Raw genomic sequence first — 16,750 nt, 5'->3', positions numbered from 1 at the left:
GTGTGTGTATATATAGGGTGTCCCCTCCAAAAATGTATATTCACTTTAACAGCTGAAATGTAATTTAATATAAGCACTGCTTTTATAATTATTCGAAGTGTTTGTATACATTTTTTGGGACACTGTATTTCTAAAAAAAAGTAAATTAAAAAAATATATTTTATTTATCACAATAAATATGGCACTTTACCTTGAGAAAGACCTGAAGTTTCTAGTGGAAGTAGGCATCAGAAGGGTTACAGCCTGTGAGTTACTGTGGTGGAAGGTGGGTGGACTGACTTTGGACAGAAAGTTGTAAGAGCCTGTGTGGGTAGGTGTGGCTTACTGTCCTCAGTTTGACCTTAACACCAAATTATAAGTAAGGCCTTTTGGAGCCTTGACTCCTGAGGCATGTTGGGTTATGTTTTTCTACCTTTAAGATATAAGTCCTTCAAGGCATGCATTTATAATAGATAGATGTTTCATGAAAATTGAAATTTTGACCTAATGTACAGCCTTCATTTCTTTTTAAATCTCAGCTTTATTGAGATATGACTGACATATAAAGCTGTGAGATATTTAAAGGTATATAAATATCATGGTGATATAACATACATACATGTTATGAAAGGATTTTTCCCATCTAGATAATTAACACATCTGCCCCTCACTTGTCTTTTTTTTGGTGAGAACATTTGTAGCCTTAATGCAGTTTGTTTTTACTGGAAATTCCTTTGTGACTTCCTTATCTGCATTTGTGGCTTTGCCTGATAGCTGAAGGCTTTGGAAATTGTAATGTGTGAAGCCATCCACTACTAGCATTAAAATGAGCCACTTCTGCAGGATTTGGTGTTTTCTCTTTAAAGTCTTTGTATGTAGGTAGTGTTTTCTCTTTGTGAGAAAGGTTGTTCCTGATTTTTTTCACTGTTTTGTATATTTCTATGCATCTTGGTTCAGCTGGGTGTAGTTCTCTGTGTCCATGTGGTGTATCTCACTGATGGAATCATACGTGAGCAAATACGAAATTTGAGTTATGCTCATATTGTTTCCTAATTTATCAGTCATCTCATTTTCAAAGAATTGATTATACATGATTCTGTCTTTCATTTGAATTTTAATCAGTGACTGTTTCTCCTATCAAGAGCCAGTCTCACTTCTATTTCCTTAATGGTATCATGATTAATTCCTTCTTTTCCCTAGGAATCACCTTAGTTTAAAATGGAAGGAACTTGCCTCTCTTCTGTGGAGCAGGAGTATAGCAGGGTCCCTCATCCTCCTTGAGTATAATCGCCAGTGGACCAAAGTAGCACAGGTGAAGAGGCAGTGCTGGGACCAGATGGGACTGTTGCTGCTAAAGCCCTACGTGGCTTTCTCTCAGCTCAGAGACACTTTAGAATAGTGGGGAAAACGTATCCCCTTTACTCTCCAGTGCTTGTGAGGAAGAACCAGATTTTCTAAAATCCTGACTTCATTTTTATTTAAACTTAGGGTCATATTTCTGATGAAAATAGTCTAGAATAAAATTTTCACTTTTTCTGAGGCAGAGTTTCCCTAAAAGTGCTTAAAGAGGACAGTTTAGTTTTATTTAACCTAGTGTTTCCAGTTACTTGTACTATAGGACTTCTCAGTCTTTTATATGCTAATTTGCATTGTGGCTCTTCTGGAAGAGAGATATTCCCTGGCTTATTTGATTGTGTCCCAAACTGGGACGGTGGGACACATTTTTCTTAGTATGCCTACCAGGATCCTACTCTTGCTTCTCACAGTGGCCATTGGTCGCCATTTGGGAACTTTGTAGCTTGCAGTTGTTCATTTATTTCCAAATAAGTTTTATAGTAGCTTATTGACAGTGTGTATTTTCATTATATCTCAATTTAATTTGACTATATTTCCCTCTAATATTTTAGGAATTAGCTTCCAAAAAATCCCTGCCTATGAATTATTACACAGTATTCTACCACGTTCAAGAACAACTACCCAGAGACTGTATTATAGTAAGTGAAGGAGCAAATACTATGGATATTGGGCGCACTGTGCTTCAAAACTTCCTTCCTCGTCACAGGTAAAGCTTCCAAAAAAGAAATCATAGTGAATTATAATGTGTTAAATTTGAAACTTCATTAGTGCAGATTTCAAAACATGTGAGAATCATACATATCCAGTGTATAAGGACATACAGTGGTGCCTCGGTTTTTGAATGTGATCCGTTCCATAAGACTGTTCGAGTTCAGAAACTTTTGAAACCCGAGGGATCAGTAGCTGACAGCTGGGCCTCAGGATCTTGCCCTCAACCAAAGCCATGTGGCATGTTCATCTTCCAAGGCATGTTTGAAAACTGAAGCATTTACCTCCAGATTTACAGTGTTCGAAAACCGCGGTACCACTGTAGTTAGTAAAATTATTCTTAAGTGAGGTTGTATAGAGTTTTTATGCTGGTGTGTCCTCAAGATCATGCAATAATTTATGTGGTCAGAGTTCTAAGGATACAGTCACAGTCTTATGAGCAATCATGAGTGACTTTTTCCTCTTATTCTGCTGATCTCTGACAAATTAGTTCCTCACAGTCTAAAACTTGATATTAAAGAGAATGTTTTCACTGTTCTGTATTTTTCCATATACTGTGTGAATATGCCTAGATTTATGCCAGCCTCGCCATCTGTGACCCGCCCTGGAGGGTTTCATTCGCTTTATTCTCCAATAGGCTTGATGCTGGCACTTTTGGAACAATGGGAGTCGGTTTGGGATTTGCCATTGCAGCTGCTGTAGTGGCTAAAGATAGAAACCCAGGACAGCGGGTCATCTGTGTGGAAGGAGACAGTGCCTTTGGGTTTTCTGGCCTGGAAGTAGAAACCATCTGCAGGTAAACAGCATCCTGAATCAGAACATTTCTTTCTCCAAAATATGAAAAAATTATACATGAGACCCACTCGCCTAACAAATGCTTATCAAGCATTGATCACATCCCGGTGCCCTGTGCACAGCATTGTATAGATACTAGTATAAATAACGCCAGGGTCTTTCTCCTCCAGGACAGCATGCTTATGACCTCTTTACTGCATGCCCAAATCCTGCAAAACTATGGGGAGTGGAGGTCACTGAAAAAAAGTTCTGTCCGAGAAAAGCTTGTTTTCTGCAAGGATACAGCAGAACTTGGTTCTTAAGAGCATGGCTTCTGGGTCAGATGACCTGAATTTAAATACTGCAGAGCTAACTGACTTGGGTTAAGTCACTTAACCAAGCTTCAGTCTCCTCTGGAATAGGAACAGGAATAGTAATTATTCCTACCTTTGAGGCCAGTTGTGAGGAACAAATGGGATGATCTAGGTAAAGCTTGAGGAGACTGCTCAGAGAAGTGAGCTACTCAGGTTATTTTTACAGTTGTGAAGATTTATAGAGAAACTCACAAATTGTAGATCTTACTATAGAAGTATGGGGATTTTTTTCCTCCCCGAATATTTAAGCTAGGAAAACAATTCTATTTTTAGCCAGGGCTCCTTTTAGGGCTTTTGTAAATCATGCTTTGTGATTTTCAAAGTGTTGGTATATAAAACTTTCCAGATCAGAGGGAAAGTATGTGCCTGTTAAAGTATCTGTATTTACAACCAAATAATGTTCATCTAAAACGTGATTTATGGGGAAGTCAGCCTTCTAGAGAGTGAAGTAAAACCATTCCCTTTGAGAGTGGAGAGCCTGTAGTTACCACAGTTCTGTTACATAACAGTATGCAGGTTAGTTTTGTTTTTATACCTGGTCTCAGAAATTATGTCTGTAGAAAATAAAGCCCATAGTCTTTTTTCAGTCATTAGTAAAGTTTAATCAGACTTTTTTTTGGGGGGGGTGGTCTTTGTCATACTTTTTAGCACATTGTTAAATATCCTTTTTCTCTATTACCCCATGTATGTTTTCCTAATTATGGGTGAAGTGGTTTGAGAGGAAAGGATGTATGCTAGTCACTTGTGTACCTCCCACAGCATCTAGCAAGTGCTGGGTGTCTGAGAACTCAATAGAAAGATACCTTATACCTTTCAAACAGTACTCCTAGACACCACCTACAAGTGGTGCTTCAGAGGTATCAAGCATGGAAGGCGTCATTCTAATTAACACCTGGATCTATGAAAACCAAGGTTCAGAAAAGCTCAGTGATGTGCCCAAGTTTCATAGTTACATAGTAGTTGAACCAGGTCTATCGACTGCTAATCTTGCATTCTTTCTACTACTCCATGATATTTCTGTTAATGATTGATATTCTTTTATTAGGATAACAAATGCTTGATTTTTAGTTTTGCCCTAATATTACAAAAAAAGTTTATGGAAAACTATCCATTTTAAGTTTAAATTTCAGCTAGAAGAAAAGAAATTGCTTTAGAATGAAGAATTATTGCCTTTATATTTTTCTGTCATTTTAGGTACAACTTGCCAATTGTACTTTTGGTGGTAAATAACAATGGAATTTACCAGGGTGTTGATACAGATTCTTGGAAGGAAATGTTAAAATTTGGAGATGCTACTGCTGTGTAAGTAGCCCAAAACAATGTGTATTTACTTTCTCTCATCTCTTTTAATCTCTTTAAAAAGTCTTCTGTATTGGATTGTGCTTCTGTGGTGTGAGTGTTGCTTGTTTATGTCGTCAGACCCTCTAAAGGGCAAGAACCCTGTCTGCACGGTTCCTCTTTGCACAGCCATCCACGATAGTTTATGATCAGGGAGCCACTGAAGACTCAGACAAATGAGTTTGACGGCTATGCCTTGCTAATGAAAGAGCTCATTGCAAAGCGCTCCCAGTACACCATGTAGAAATATGGATGCTTATATCCAGAGGTCTTCCTTTTACCACTTAGCTAAATCTTGATCAACTGATAGAAGAGCCCAACTGGGACAGTACTGTAGCTGGCTGTGGGGTGTGAGAGAGATGTGAATTTGTGAATCAGCCTGGGAAGGTGGAGCAGGGTGTAGGTATGTTTGCTTATGCCTCACTGACTTCATTTGTTGTTTTGTTGTTACTTGCTGATTTGTAGTAACCGTTCCTTCTTTCCTTTTTCTTTTGGATTCATAATAGTTGATGGTTAGTGTAGTAGCCACTAGCCACATGTGGCTATTTAAATTAAATTAAAAATTCAGTTTCAGAGAGCCCAGAAATAAACCCTCACAAATATGGTCAGTTAATCTATAACAGAGGGGGCAAGAATATACAATGGAGAAATGACAGTCTCGTCTATAAATGGCACTTGGAAAACTGGACAGATACATGCAAAAAAATGAAACTGGACCACTTTCTTACACCACATACAAAAATAAACTCAAAACGGATTAAGGACTTAAATGTAAGACCTGAAACCATAAAACTCCTAGAAGAAAATCTAGGTAGTAAACTCTTTGACATTGGTCTTGGCAGTATCCTTTTGGATATGTCACCTTGGGCAAGGGCAACAAAAGCAAAAATAAACAAATGGGACTACATCAAACTAAAAATCTTCTACACAACAAAGGAAACCAACAAAATGAAAAACAACCTACAGAATGGGAGAAAATGTTTGCAAATGGTGTATCTGATAAGGGATTATACAGTGGTACCTCAGTTTTCGAATGTAATCTGTTCCGGAAGACCATTCGAGTTCTGGAACGCTTGAAAACCGAGGGATCCACAGCTGACAGCTAGGCCTCAGGATCTTGCCCTCAGTGGAAGCCGTGTGGCGTGTTTGACTTCCGACCGAGGCGTGTTAAAAAATCAAAGCATTTACTCCTAGGTTTACGGCGTTTGTAAACTGAAATGTTTGTCAATGGAAGTGTTCGAAAACTGAGGTACCACTGTATAAGGAAATCATACAACTCAGCATTTGGCAGGGAGGTAGAGAAAAGGGAACCCTCATGCACTGTTGGTAGGATTTTGAACTGGTACAACCACTATGGAAAACAGTATGAAGGTTCCTCAAAAAATGAAATGTACAACTACATTATGACCCAGCAATTCCATTTCTGGGTATTTATTAGAAGAAAACTAAAACAACAATTTGAAAAGATATATGCATCCCTATTGCAACATTATTTATAATAGCCAAGATATGGAAGCAACGTAGGTGTTCATTGACAGATGAATTGATAAAGAAGATGTGATGCGTACACACACACACACACACATACACTGGAATGTTACTCAGCAATAAAAAGGAATAAAATTTTGCCATTTGCAACAACATGGATGGACCTAGGGGTTATTATTCTATTTTAAATAAGTCAGAGAGAGACAAATACCATATGATTTTACTTATATGTGGAATCTAAAAAAACAAAATGAACTAACAAAATAGAAACAGACTCATAGATACAAAGAACAAACTGATGTTTGCCAGAGGGGAGAAGGAAAGGATGGGTAAAAAAGATGAATAAGAGCTACAAATTTCCAGTTATAAAATATTTATTTTATAATATTTATTATATGTACGTATTGTAGCTGCTGGGATGTAGTGTACAGCACAGAGACTATAGTCAGAAATATTGTAACAACTTTGCAGTGATAGATGGTTAATAGACATACCACGGTAGTCACATCACACGGTATATAAATGTTGTATACCTGAAACTAATACATAATGTTGTATGCCAACTATACTTCAATAAAAAAAAAATTAAAAACAGGAAAACTAACAAAAAATTCAGTTTCTTATTCTAACTAGCCACAGTTCAAGTGTTCACAGCAACAGGTTGCTAATAGCTATTATATTGGATAACACAGATATAAAACTTTTCCATCATCACAAAAAGTTAAATTTGACTTTGCTATATAGACAATATAAAATATATGGACAGTATAGTGTACTGGCGTTTCTTTCCATTTAAGTGTTGGATATAAAGGTATGCCTTTCTTTTTAACCTACATTTTTCTACAAATTATGTCAGAGAATGATATGATTTTTTCCTGTTTATTTGTGACATGCTTTTCAGGGCCCCTCCAGTTTGTCTTCTGCCAAATGCACGTTACGAGCAGGTCATGACTGCCTTTGGAGGCAAAGGGTATTTTGTACAAACACAAGAAGAACTCAAAGGATCCCTGAGGCAAAGCTTGGCGGATACAACCAAACCTTCTCTCATCGACATCATGATTGAGCCACAAGCTGAGCGGAAAGCCCAGGTAAATGTGAGGTTGCTGGAACACTCTGTTATTCAGAGTTTTCTTTCTAAACTATTTCTGAGTCTGGAAGTTTCATTTGTTTGTTCAGCAAATATTTGTTAAGATATACGTTAGGTGAGTGAAAAGAATAGCATGGTGAGCAAAACCAGGCTCAGCCTCCTCTCATGGAGCTAACAGCACAGGAAGGGAGAGGGACAGGCCAGTAGCCTTATGACTGAATAGTATGGCAGAGTGAGCAGCTTCTCTGAAGGAAAGGAACTGAGTTCTGAATGAGCATGCAACAAAGGAATCTAATTTATATGGTGATCACAGGGAAGGCTTCTCAGAGGAGGTGGTGCTTAAACTGAGATCCAGTGAATAAGTAGGGACAAACTCATCAAAGAGCTGGGGGAAGAGATATGTAAAGACTCTGTAGCAGGAAGGAATATGGCAAGTCTGAGGAGCTGAAAGAAGGCCACAGTGGCTAGCTGAAAGCATGCAGGAAGCACAGTGGGAGATGAGACTAATAGGATGATTGGTGCAATTACATTCAAAATTAGTTATTTTGGTCTCTAAAGCAAAGTGTGTCGCATGATCCTCTTCCATCCTATATTAAGTTGCTTTTCATACTTAATTTTGTACTCTGATCCTGCTACTTGCCCTCTTATATACCTGTCCTCCATGCTTGCACATTGTGTATTAGCCATTGTTTTTAGAGCAGATGATTTTTTCAAGTAGTTTTTTACTTGGTTCTTTCTTCATATATCTGCTGTGAGATCTTTTTATTTTTGAACAAGACAGTGGGCAAATAGGCAAATGGACACTTGGACCATCAATGAAATGTAAATAAACTAATTTTGAACTATAAAATATATATAATTCTACTGAAATTCTCTTTCTGTAAAAACATATCAGAGATTTTGGCAAAAGGAACATATTGGAAATACAAAACAGCCAAAAAAACAATGAAAAATGTAGCAAATAGTACATTCCTATCAGTAATTACTTTAAATGTAAATGGACTAAATTCTCCAATCAAAAGACAGAGTGAATGAGTGGATAAAAACAAGAACAAAAAACCCACAGACCTATATGCTGCCTACAAGAGACTCACTTCACATGTAAGGACATACACAGACTGAAAGTGAAGAGATGGAAAAAGATATTCCTTGCAAATGGAAACCAAAAGAAAGTTAGGGTAGGTATACTTGTATTAGACAAAATACACTTAAAAATAAAGACTGTAATAAAGACAGAGATGGACATTACATAATGATAAAGGGGTCAGTCCAACAATATGATATATCATTTGTAAATATCTATGCATCCAACATAGGAGAACCTAAATATATGAAGCAAATATTAACAAACCTCAAGGGAGAAATAGACAGCAATACAGTAATAGTAGAGAACTTTAATACCCTACTTAGATCAATGGGTAGATCATCCAGATGAAAAATAAATAAGGAAACATGGCATTAAATGACATGTTAGACCAGATGGACTTAACTGATACATACAGAATGTTTAATCCAAAAGCAATAAAATACACATTTTTTCCCAAGTGCACACAGGACATCTCCAAGAAAGATCATATCTTAGGTTACAAAACAAGTCTTCATAAATTTAAGAAGACTGAAATCATACGAAACATCTTTTCCAACCACAATGCTATAAAAGTACAAGTCAATTACAAGAAGAAAACTAAAAAATTCACAAATATGTGGGGACTAAGCAGCATGCTACTGAACAACTAATGGGTCAAAGAAGAGTCAAAAGAGAAATTAAAAAATACCTTTAAAGACATATGAAAATGGAAACACAACATACCAAAACTTATGCAGAAAAAGTAGTTCTAAGAGGGAAGTTCACAGCAATAAATGCCTACCTCAGGAAAAAAGAAAAGGCTTGGAACTAGAAAAAGAACAAAGCCCAAAGTTAGTATAGTAGTCTACCCCTAGCCAAAGTTTTGCTTTCCATGGTTTCAATTACTCATGTTCAACTGTGATCTGGAAATACTAAATGGAAAATTCCAGAAATAAACAGTTCATAAGTTTTAAATTGTGCACCATCTAAGTAACATGATGAAATCTTGCACCTTTCCGCTACAAGCTGCATGGAATGTGAATCATCTCTTTGTCCATCGTATCTGCCCTGTATATGCTAACAACACAGTAGTCACTTGAAGGTGTAGCCAACTTCAGATTGACTGTCACAGTATCGTAGTGCTTGTGTTTAAGTAACCCTTATTTTACTTAAATATGGCCCCAAAACCATTCACATAACTTTTATATTGTTATTACTGTTCTATTTTGTTAGTAGTTCTCTATGAATGCTGGGGGGTATTCCTGGAGAAATACAAGTTTTTATTTCTTTTATAATTCCATGAGGATTATTCTTCTATTTCTTTGCATCTCCGTCTTTGACGTTTACCCTTATTCCAGTAGAATTCCATACATATTAGTTTCCAAGCTGTTGATTTTCATTGATCATCTGTGTGTCCATTCACTGTTTGTCACTGATTTGCAGTGTAGGCTGACTGCTTCCTGCTGTAATACCGGGAGGACCTAATCCCTACAGTCACCTATGTCCAGGCTAGAATGGTATTGGCCCTGGGAAAGACTTTTGTGCACTGCTCTTCCTACCCAGGTTCTTCTTGGACCTGGGAGCTTGATCCTCTTTGGGTCTCCATTTCCTCCCTTCTTTTGTGTGTACTTCTATTTCTTTTAGACTCTATTAATGGGAGAGGACCCAGAAAGTCATTTTAGGTTGTTTTATAGGACAAAACAGAAAGGTTCGCTCTGGATTTTTTTAGCTCCTGTTTGGGTAAAGCACTAAACCAAAGACAAACCTTATTTACCACCATGGTGGTAAATGTGGTTATAATGGGACTTTTAGATTCTAGAACAAGGAAAACACTGAGGGTATTGTTTGAGACAGTTATTTCTTTCAACTGAATATTTGTTGTCTTTTCTTTTTCTAGGATTTTCACTGGCTGACCCGCTCTAATATGTAAATAAAGATGTCATAAGTGGTCTTCAGGAGTTTTTTCTTTCCTGTAAGAAGGAATTTTCTTTTCCACAGCAAAATAAGTATAATGTTAAAATTGTTGTACAAAGATAAATAAAAAACATTTCTAAATAACATTATATAATAATTGATTAAAAACAGAAAGAAAAAGTTACCAGTATTCAACTATAGGAATAACCATTTACAGATAAAGGATTTTATTAAAGAATAGCATTGTAACAGCTACCCACTGAGTTAACACAGTGTTCTTTTAATAAATGCATTCTTAAAGTCGTTTATTTTTTAAAAACATTTTTGAAGAAAAAAGCTTGGAGTACACAGGCTATTTCCTCTTTATAGTTTATTTGTTGACCACTTCATACCTTAGTCTCCCCAGTATTTAATGGGGCTTATTCCACACTTGTTGAGTTGGGGTTTTGTTTTTTCTTTTTTCTGGAAAGAATTTATTGAGCCAAAGGAGAAGTACACTACACCAAAACTAATAATTTCAGGGTATATTTGGATTAGTAACTTTTGTTTAGGTGTACCTCATCAAGACCAGCAGGGTCAACAGCCTTAATATATAAAGAACTCCTATAAATAAGAACAGTATTAATGCACTAGTAGAAAAATGGGTAATGAGCATGAATGTATAATCAACAGAAAAAATACAGATGGTCAATAAAAGAATGATTATTATGAATAAATACAAATATGTTAGACTGGAAAGCCTTATTTTTGCTTATCCACTTGGCAAAGCACTTTTCTTTGGGCAGAAGCACTTTTATTATTTTTTTAATCCTCACCCGAGGATGTGCTTTTATTGATTTTAGAGAGAGAGGAAGGGAGAGGAAGAGAGAGAGAGAAACATTGATGTGAGAAAGAAACATCAGTTGGTAGCTTCCTGTACGCACCCCAACCGGGAATTGAATCTGAGACCTCTCAGTGTATGGGACAGCGCTCCAACCAACTAAGCCCACAGGGTAGGGTGGTAAATCTCTTTCTAAAGTATTAGTCTCAGCGTGCATGAGGGTGAAGTGAAGTGGGCACTGCTGTGCTGTGGTGGAAGCTGGAATTGGTACAATATTTCTACAGAGTAGTTCTAGCTGCGCTTGTTTTGGAATTTTAAAAATATACATACCCATAACTTTGACCCAGTGAGCTTAGCTAGAGAATGTATCCTAAAGAAATAAAATATTTGGTCAAATAGTTATATATAAGACCATTCAGCATAGTTTTATTTAGGAACCACCCCAATGTTTAATAAAAAGATACTGGTTACATGCATTATGATCTCTTGTCATCACAAAATAAAAATTGTGTTACAGAGTATTTACTAATGGAGAAATAATCACAGGATAATACTACATGGCAAGCTACAAAATGGATGAGCCCAGATCAGATGTACACCTGTACCCATGCACACATATACACAGAGAAAAAAGATGGGCACAAAATAAACCTCAATTTTACAATAACTCAGTGCTGGGATTATAGGCCATTTTTATTCTTCTTCATTTTTTCCTTCTTTTACAAAATTTGGAAACAGAAATAATCTTGTAATTTTTATTATCAGAAACAGACATTGCAGGCATACCTCGTTTTACTGTGCTTTGCTTTATTGTGCTTCGCAGATACTGCATTTTAAGACCTTCCACCAGCAAAAAGATTACGACTTGTTGAAGGCTCAGATGATGGTTAGTATTTTTAGCAATAAAAGTATTTTTAAATTGAGGTATGTACATTGTTTTTATTAGACATAACGCTGTTGCACACTTAATGGACTACAGTGTAGTGTAAACATAACTTTTCTATATGCACTGGGAAACAAAAAAACTTGTGTGACTTGCATTATTGTGATATTTGCTTTATTGTGGTGGTCTGGAAATGAACCTGAAATATGTCCAACATATGCCTGTATTTTAAAAGCATATTAGAGCCCTAGCCAGTTTGCTCAGTGGTTAGAGCTTCGGCCCTCGGACTGAAGAGTCGCAGGTTCGATTCCGGCCAAGGGCACATACAGGCATGCACCTCAGTTGCAAGCTATCCCTTGCCCTCAATCGATGTGTCTCCCTCACACACATCAGTGTTTCTTTCTCTCCCCCTTCCACTCTCTCTGAAAAGCAATGGAAAAAATATCCATGGGTAAGGATTGAAAAAATAAAAATTTAGAAATGGAAAAGTATCACTTACTTTCAGGAGCATTCTTGTTTATTTTCTACAATTTTATATGAATTGGAGCATAGGACTTTATATTAACCTTGCTGACCAGTTATTTTGAGCCAGAACTTGCCTGTTCGGCAGCCTCTTTTCATCATGACTGATCCGCAAGGTGTTTAAAATTACTTAAATTAATGTAAGTGCAGGCACAAGTTATTTTGTGGCCAGGCAGCAGTGTTTGGACCAGAAACAAGTGTGTCCTCATGACCGGTCAGCAAGGTGTTAAGTTCAGTTTGTTCACACTGTCCATATTAGAATTGTCTCCATCGGCTAGTTAGGGGCATAAGTGACCTCCACAAAGTGGTGGACTACCGTTTTGTGACGTGTACCTAGGAGACACTTGCAGGGGTCTGTGGTTTTTCCCGACAACCCGGAAGTGAGGCGCAGTTGGCAGGGACTCAGTGTATTTCTAAGACACACAGCAGAGAGCCTGTGCTGCGTAAGAGCAGAGAGAGTATCAAAAGGAGCTTGGCGGGTGGGGAGCTCGTGTAACCTCACCAGGATCCTGCTCTGCCCAGGGTCTTTTGCCTCTGGCAGCTGAGTGCAGTACAAGATGTTGCTGTAAGGTAGTGTGGAAGGTTTGATGAGTATTAGTAAATTGAACTATGGAAGTCTAAACACTAAATATAATTTGGGGAAAATGCCCTTTCTCTAGCCATATTATCTCAAGAGAAAAAAACACATGTTGGCAGGTTAATAGACAGTCCAGCAGAGGTCAGTCTGAGCATATAAAGACCAAATCAGTCCTGTAGCACTTGGATAACAAGTCTATTGAATGCTTATTTTGTAAAGGTATCTCGAAATTAGTCTCCTTATAGGAATGTTTCTTTAGCAGGATAATATATCAAATAAGCCCCTCTAAAATGAATCTGTTGGTAGTCAAAACTCACTTTGATAAACATTTTGCACCCCCTATTTTAATAACACTCTTATGTGATCCTAATATGTTGATACTTGAGCCTCATAAAAACTAAACTTTGAAAGATTGTGGCTGTTTTCTTAACTTAGGAAAACTAAGAATCTAAGGTGGGCCCGCCCTGGCATGGCTCAGCAGTTGAGCATTGGCCTAGGATCCAGGAGATCGCAGTTCAATTCCCGGTCAGGGCACATGCCCCGGTTGCGGGCTTGATCCCCAGTCGGGGCCCAGTGGGAGGCAGCCGATCAATGACTCTCTCATCATTGATGTTTCTATCTCTCTCTCTCCCTCTCCTTTCCTCTCTCTGAAATCAATAAAGATATATTTAAAAAAAAAAAAAAGAATCTAGGGTAGGAAATGACCTCTTAGAGTTAGTTTCTCTACTAATATTCTTTACAAAATCTCTCATACTTCATGGGGTTGTTTGGGCACTCAAAAAGCTTTCCAGAAGCTTCTAACCTAATGCCTGGCATATGGAAGGCACTCAATAAATGCCACTGTTTTAGAAAGATGTGACCTTAGAGAAGAGGAGAATACTGCTGGAATTACATCCTGTTTAGCAATGTGGTTTCGCTTTTCAAGTAAGTGGGTCTTCTCCAAGTAGATTAGTCATTTCCTGGAAAACTGCCGTGTGTTTTCACTCCCTAATAGAGCCACCTGCTCTGCAGGGGTTCACTAAATAATAGTTGAGTGAGAATTCATGATGGCTGGAAATAGCTCAGTGGGTATTTTCTATGGTTATTTTACATATGTACCTTTGAAGTAGCTCAGCTTATGTGAACTGAGTATATTTTCCTTAGGAAAAAAAGTTTCAAATCTGTTACAGAAAAATAATAGGAATATTGAACACTGCAAGAAAATGAAAATAATATTAAATCCAAAAATATTTGTTTCTTTACTGTTTTCTAGACACTTAACTAGGCAGTGGGGAGGCAGTAAATAAATGCAAATTTAGAATGACTAGGATAGAATTTCATATGACTATATTAAGAAAGTTGGAAACCAGTTAAATTCCAGATGAGAAAGATGATTGGACGGAAAGCAGCCACATACTCAACCTGAAAAGCTCAGGGCATGCCTACATGGCGGCCTTGTGAACTCAGAGACCTAAAATAACCACAAAGGATGGTCTGAAATGAAAACTTTTTTCTTTTTTAAATATATCTTTATTGATTTCAGAGAGAGGAAAGGAGATGGAGAGAGAGAGATAGAAACCTCAATGATGAGTCATTGATCGAGCCCACAACTTGGGCATGTGCCCTGACTGGGAATTGAACCCTAATCGCCTGGATCCCAGGTCGACGCTCAACGGCTGGAAATGAAAACTTTTTAAACTTAAGCAGTCTACGCTGGGTAGTCATGTCCTGAGGCAGTCTTTTTCCCTAACAAAAGTAAAATTTTCACCTTAACTAAGCCTGTGGTTGTCTTTTGCATCTGAGATAACAATATCTGATTAACATATGCCTTTGAAACCAAAGCAGTTTCCCATTTTCCCCCAGACCTTAATGAATTCTTTAAATCAGTTCTTCCTTTCTCTTATCTAGAGGCATTGGCTAGTACCAGAACAATGCTAAATAATACCTGTGACTGCAGGCACGCACCATTTACCATCACATGTCTGGAGGAGCAAAAGATGACAAGAAAATCTCTTTACAAGGAGTTTCTGAGGCTGCAGCGTTTGAATGTCTTCCCCAAAGCACATAATGAGATGGGAAAAGAGCCCCTAACATTTCCAAGTGGGCGCTTGTGCCAATAAAAGGTGACTTCTCGGCGAATGAATTGGGGCTAGTTGGGATGCTAATTATTTGTTGCCTAGACTGTATTCCTTCAAGGTGCTGAGACAAATGATGAAGAGCATATTGCGAAATCTGTTTCTCTGTGGACCCTGAGAATAAAGATTCACTTGATGTGAACCTCTAGAAGGAATTTATCTGCTGAGCTGGACTCCCCATGGTCAGCCCAGGACCCAAATTTTATAAACAATAAGAATCTAGCAGCCATGTGCTGACAGGGGCTCCTCATCTACTCTGTATACAGGGAAAAACCTCAGTCTGAACTCTCAGCCTCCGGCACATGCCCTGCTTGTTTAAGCTGCCAGAGTCAGCCACTGCGGGGAAGGCCGCCTTTTGTCTTTTGACTGACGGACTGAGACCTGCTTTGTGCAATCAGATCTGCACAATTATACCCTTATTTGCATTTATAGCAACCAAACAGAACTGCTCTGTAACAACCAGTCTGAACTGCATGATTCAGACCAATCAGAACTTAGAATTTGGAAGCCTCACTTGCATAAAATTGGGCCATTTGGGAGCCTGGGCTGGAACTTTATAAATGGTCATCTCCCCTTTGTCTCAGCGGAGGGTACTTTTGGTTTCTGCAGGACGATGCCTATGGAACTGTTCCACCTGAATGAAGTCTCTATTTTTCCCGACCTCTTTGGAAATTTTGGTTTACACTCTGTAGTCTTCACCTTCAAATTCTCAGACCAAGCTCCCCTATGTGAGTCAGCAGAAGGCTACCTCCTTTCCTCCCTCCTTGATCCCACAGTGGTATGTGTAAGGTTAGGGCCACCAGTGGGGAGGGGTATTGATTTACTCCAAGTCCTCTGCCCAGCTCTGGCTTCAGAAAATGCATTATCAACAACCCCTGAAAATTGTCTTCAGGGGGGAAGGTAATAACATATACCCTTAATTCCACACTGCAGTTCTCCACACGCTGTCTGAACAATGCGTTAGCCCAGTGTGTTCATTTGCTGGGGCTGCCATAACAAAGTACCACAGGTTGGGTGGCTTGAACACAAATTTCCTTTCTCACAGTTCTGGAGGCTAGAAGACAAAGATCACGGTGTCCATAGGCTTGGTTTCCTCTCCCCTTGGCCTGCAGATGGTCACCTTCTAGTGTCCTCATATGGTCCTTCCTCTGTGTACACACATTCCTGTTGTCTGTCTTTTTATAAGGTCCAGTACTGACAAATGACCTGTGAAATATCCATTAATTGGCTGCAGCCAATTTTCTCTGATGTGCTCTAATGGGAGGGAGCTGTGGCATGGATAATACCAAACAGTAAATAATCTAAAAATAATATCTATTTGGTTTGGGAAAGCAGCACGTGACTTCCCAGCTGCCAACTGGCCTGGCTAATCCAGTTTGGCTCAAATGAATGTGCGTTTTCCTGAGTTTACACTGACAGCCCAGGCCTGTGCCGAGGTGTGGAAGAAAGGTGGCCAAGCTAAATGTTGGCTGTGGCCAGGTCCCCAGTGGGCAACAGACAGGCTGTCAAAGGCACACAGTGATTATATGGACAACGGGACAGAGCTGTCCTCACCCTTTACTCTGTGAGGGTTGAGGGCCAGACCAGACAGTATGCCTGACGTGGAAGGAGTTGGGCATGTGGTAAAGAGAGCCTGGGGGAGACAGGTGGGTGCCAAGGCACGCACTGAGCCACCAGCTCACACAGGGGACTCTGCAGCCTCACATTTACAGGCCAGATTTACTGCAAGGTGCCTTACATGTGTCATTGC

At 38.6% G+C, this 16,750-nt stretch overlaps 1 protein-coding gene across 2 annotated transcripts in view; it reads left to right on the top strand.

The window, feature by feature from the left end:
* HACL1 (2-hydroxyacyl-CoA lyase 1) overlaps positions 1 to 11,829 on the top strand; it is a 32,961-nt gene extending 21,132 nt beyond the window's left edge. For both annotated transcript variants that reach the window (XM_081159455.1, XM_081159454.1), the window contains 6 exons: positions 1,887 to 2,041; positions 2,681 to 2,839; positions 4,386 to 4,493; positions 6,919 to 7,105; positions 10,068 to 10,142; positions 11,728 to 11,829. In XM_081159455.1, the coding sequence (XP_081015581.1) occupies positions 1,887 to 2,041; positions 2,681 to 2,839; positions 4,386 to 4,493; positions 6,919 to 7,105; positions 10,068 to 10,100 (642 nt within the window). In that variant the 3' untranslated portion in view covers positions 10,101 to 10,142; positions 11,728 to 11,829. The remainder of the gene's footprint in view (positions 1 to 1,886; positions 2,042 to 2,680; positions 2,840 to 4,385; positions 4,494 to 6,918; positions 7,106 to 10,067; positions 10,143 to 11,727) is intronic.
* The last annotated feature ends 4,921 nt before the right edge of the window (positions 11,830 to 16,750 follow it).

This window comes from Miniopterus schreibersii, assembly GCF_964146895.1.
Source record: "Miniopterus schreibersii genome assembly, chromosome: 15".
In the NCBI taxonomy this organism is placed as follows: domain Eukaryota; kingdom Metazoa; phylum Chordata; class Mammalia; order Chiroptera; family Miniopteridae; genus Miniopterus; species Miniopterus schreibersii.
The sequence above is the reverse complement of the archived record's forward strand: the minus strand, read 5'-3'. Positions and strand labels throughout refer to the sequence as shown.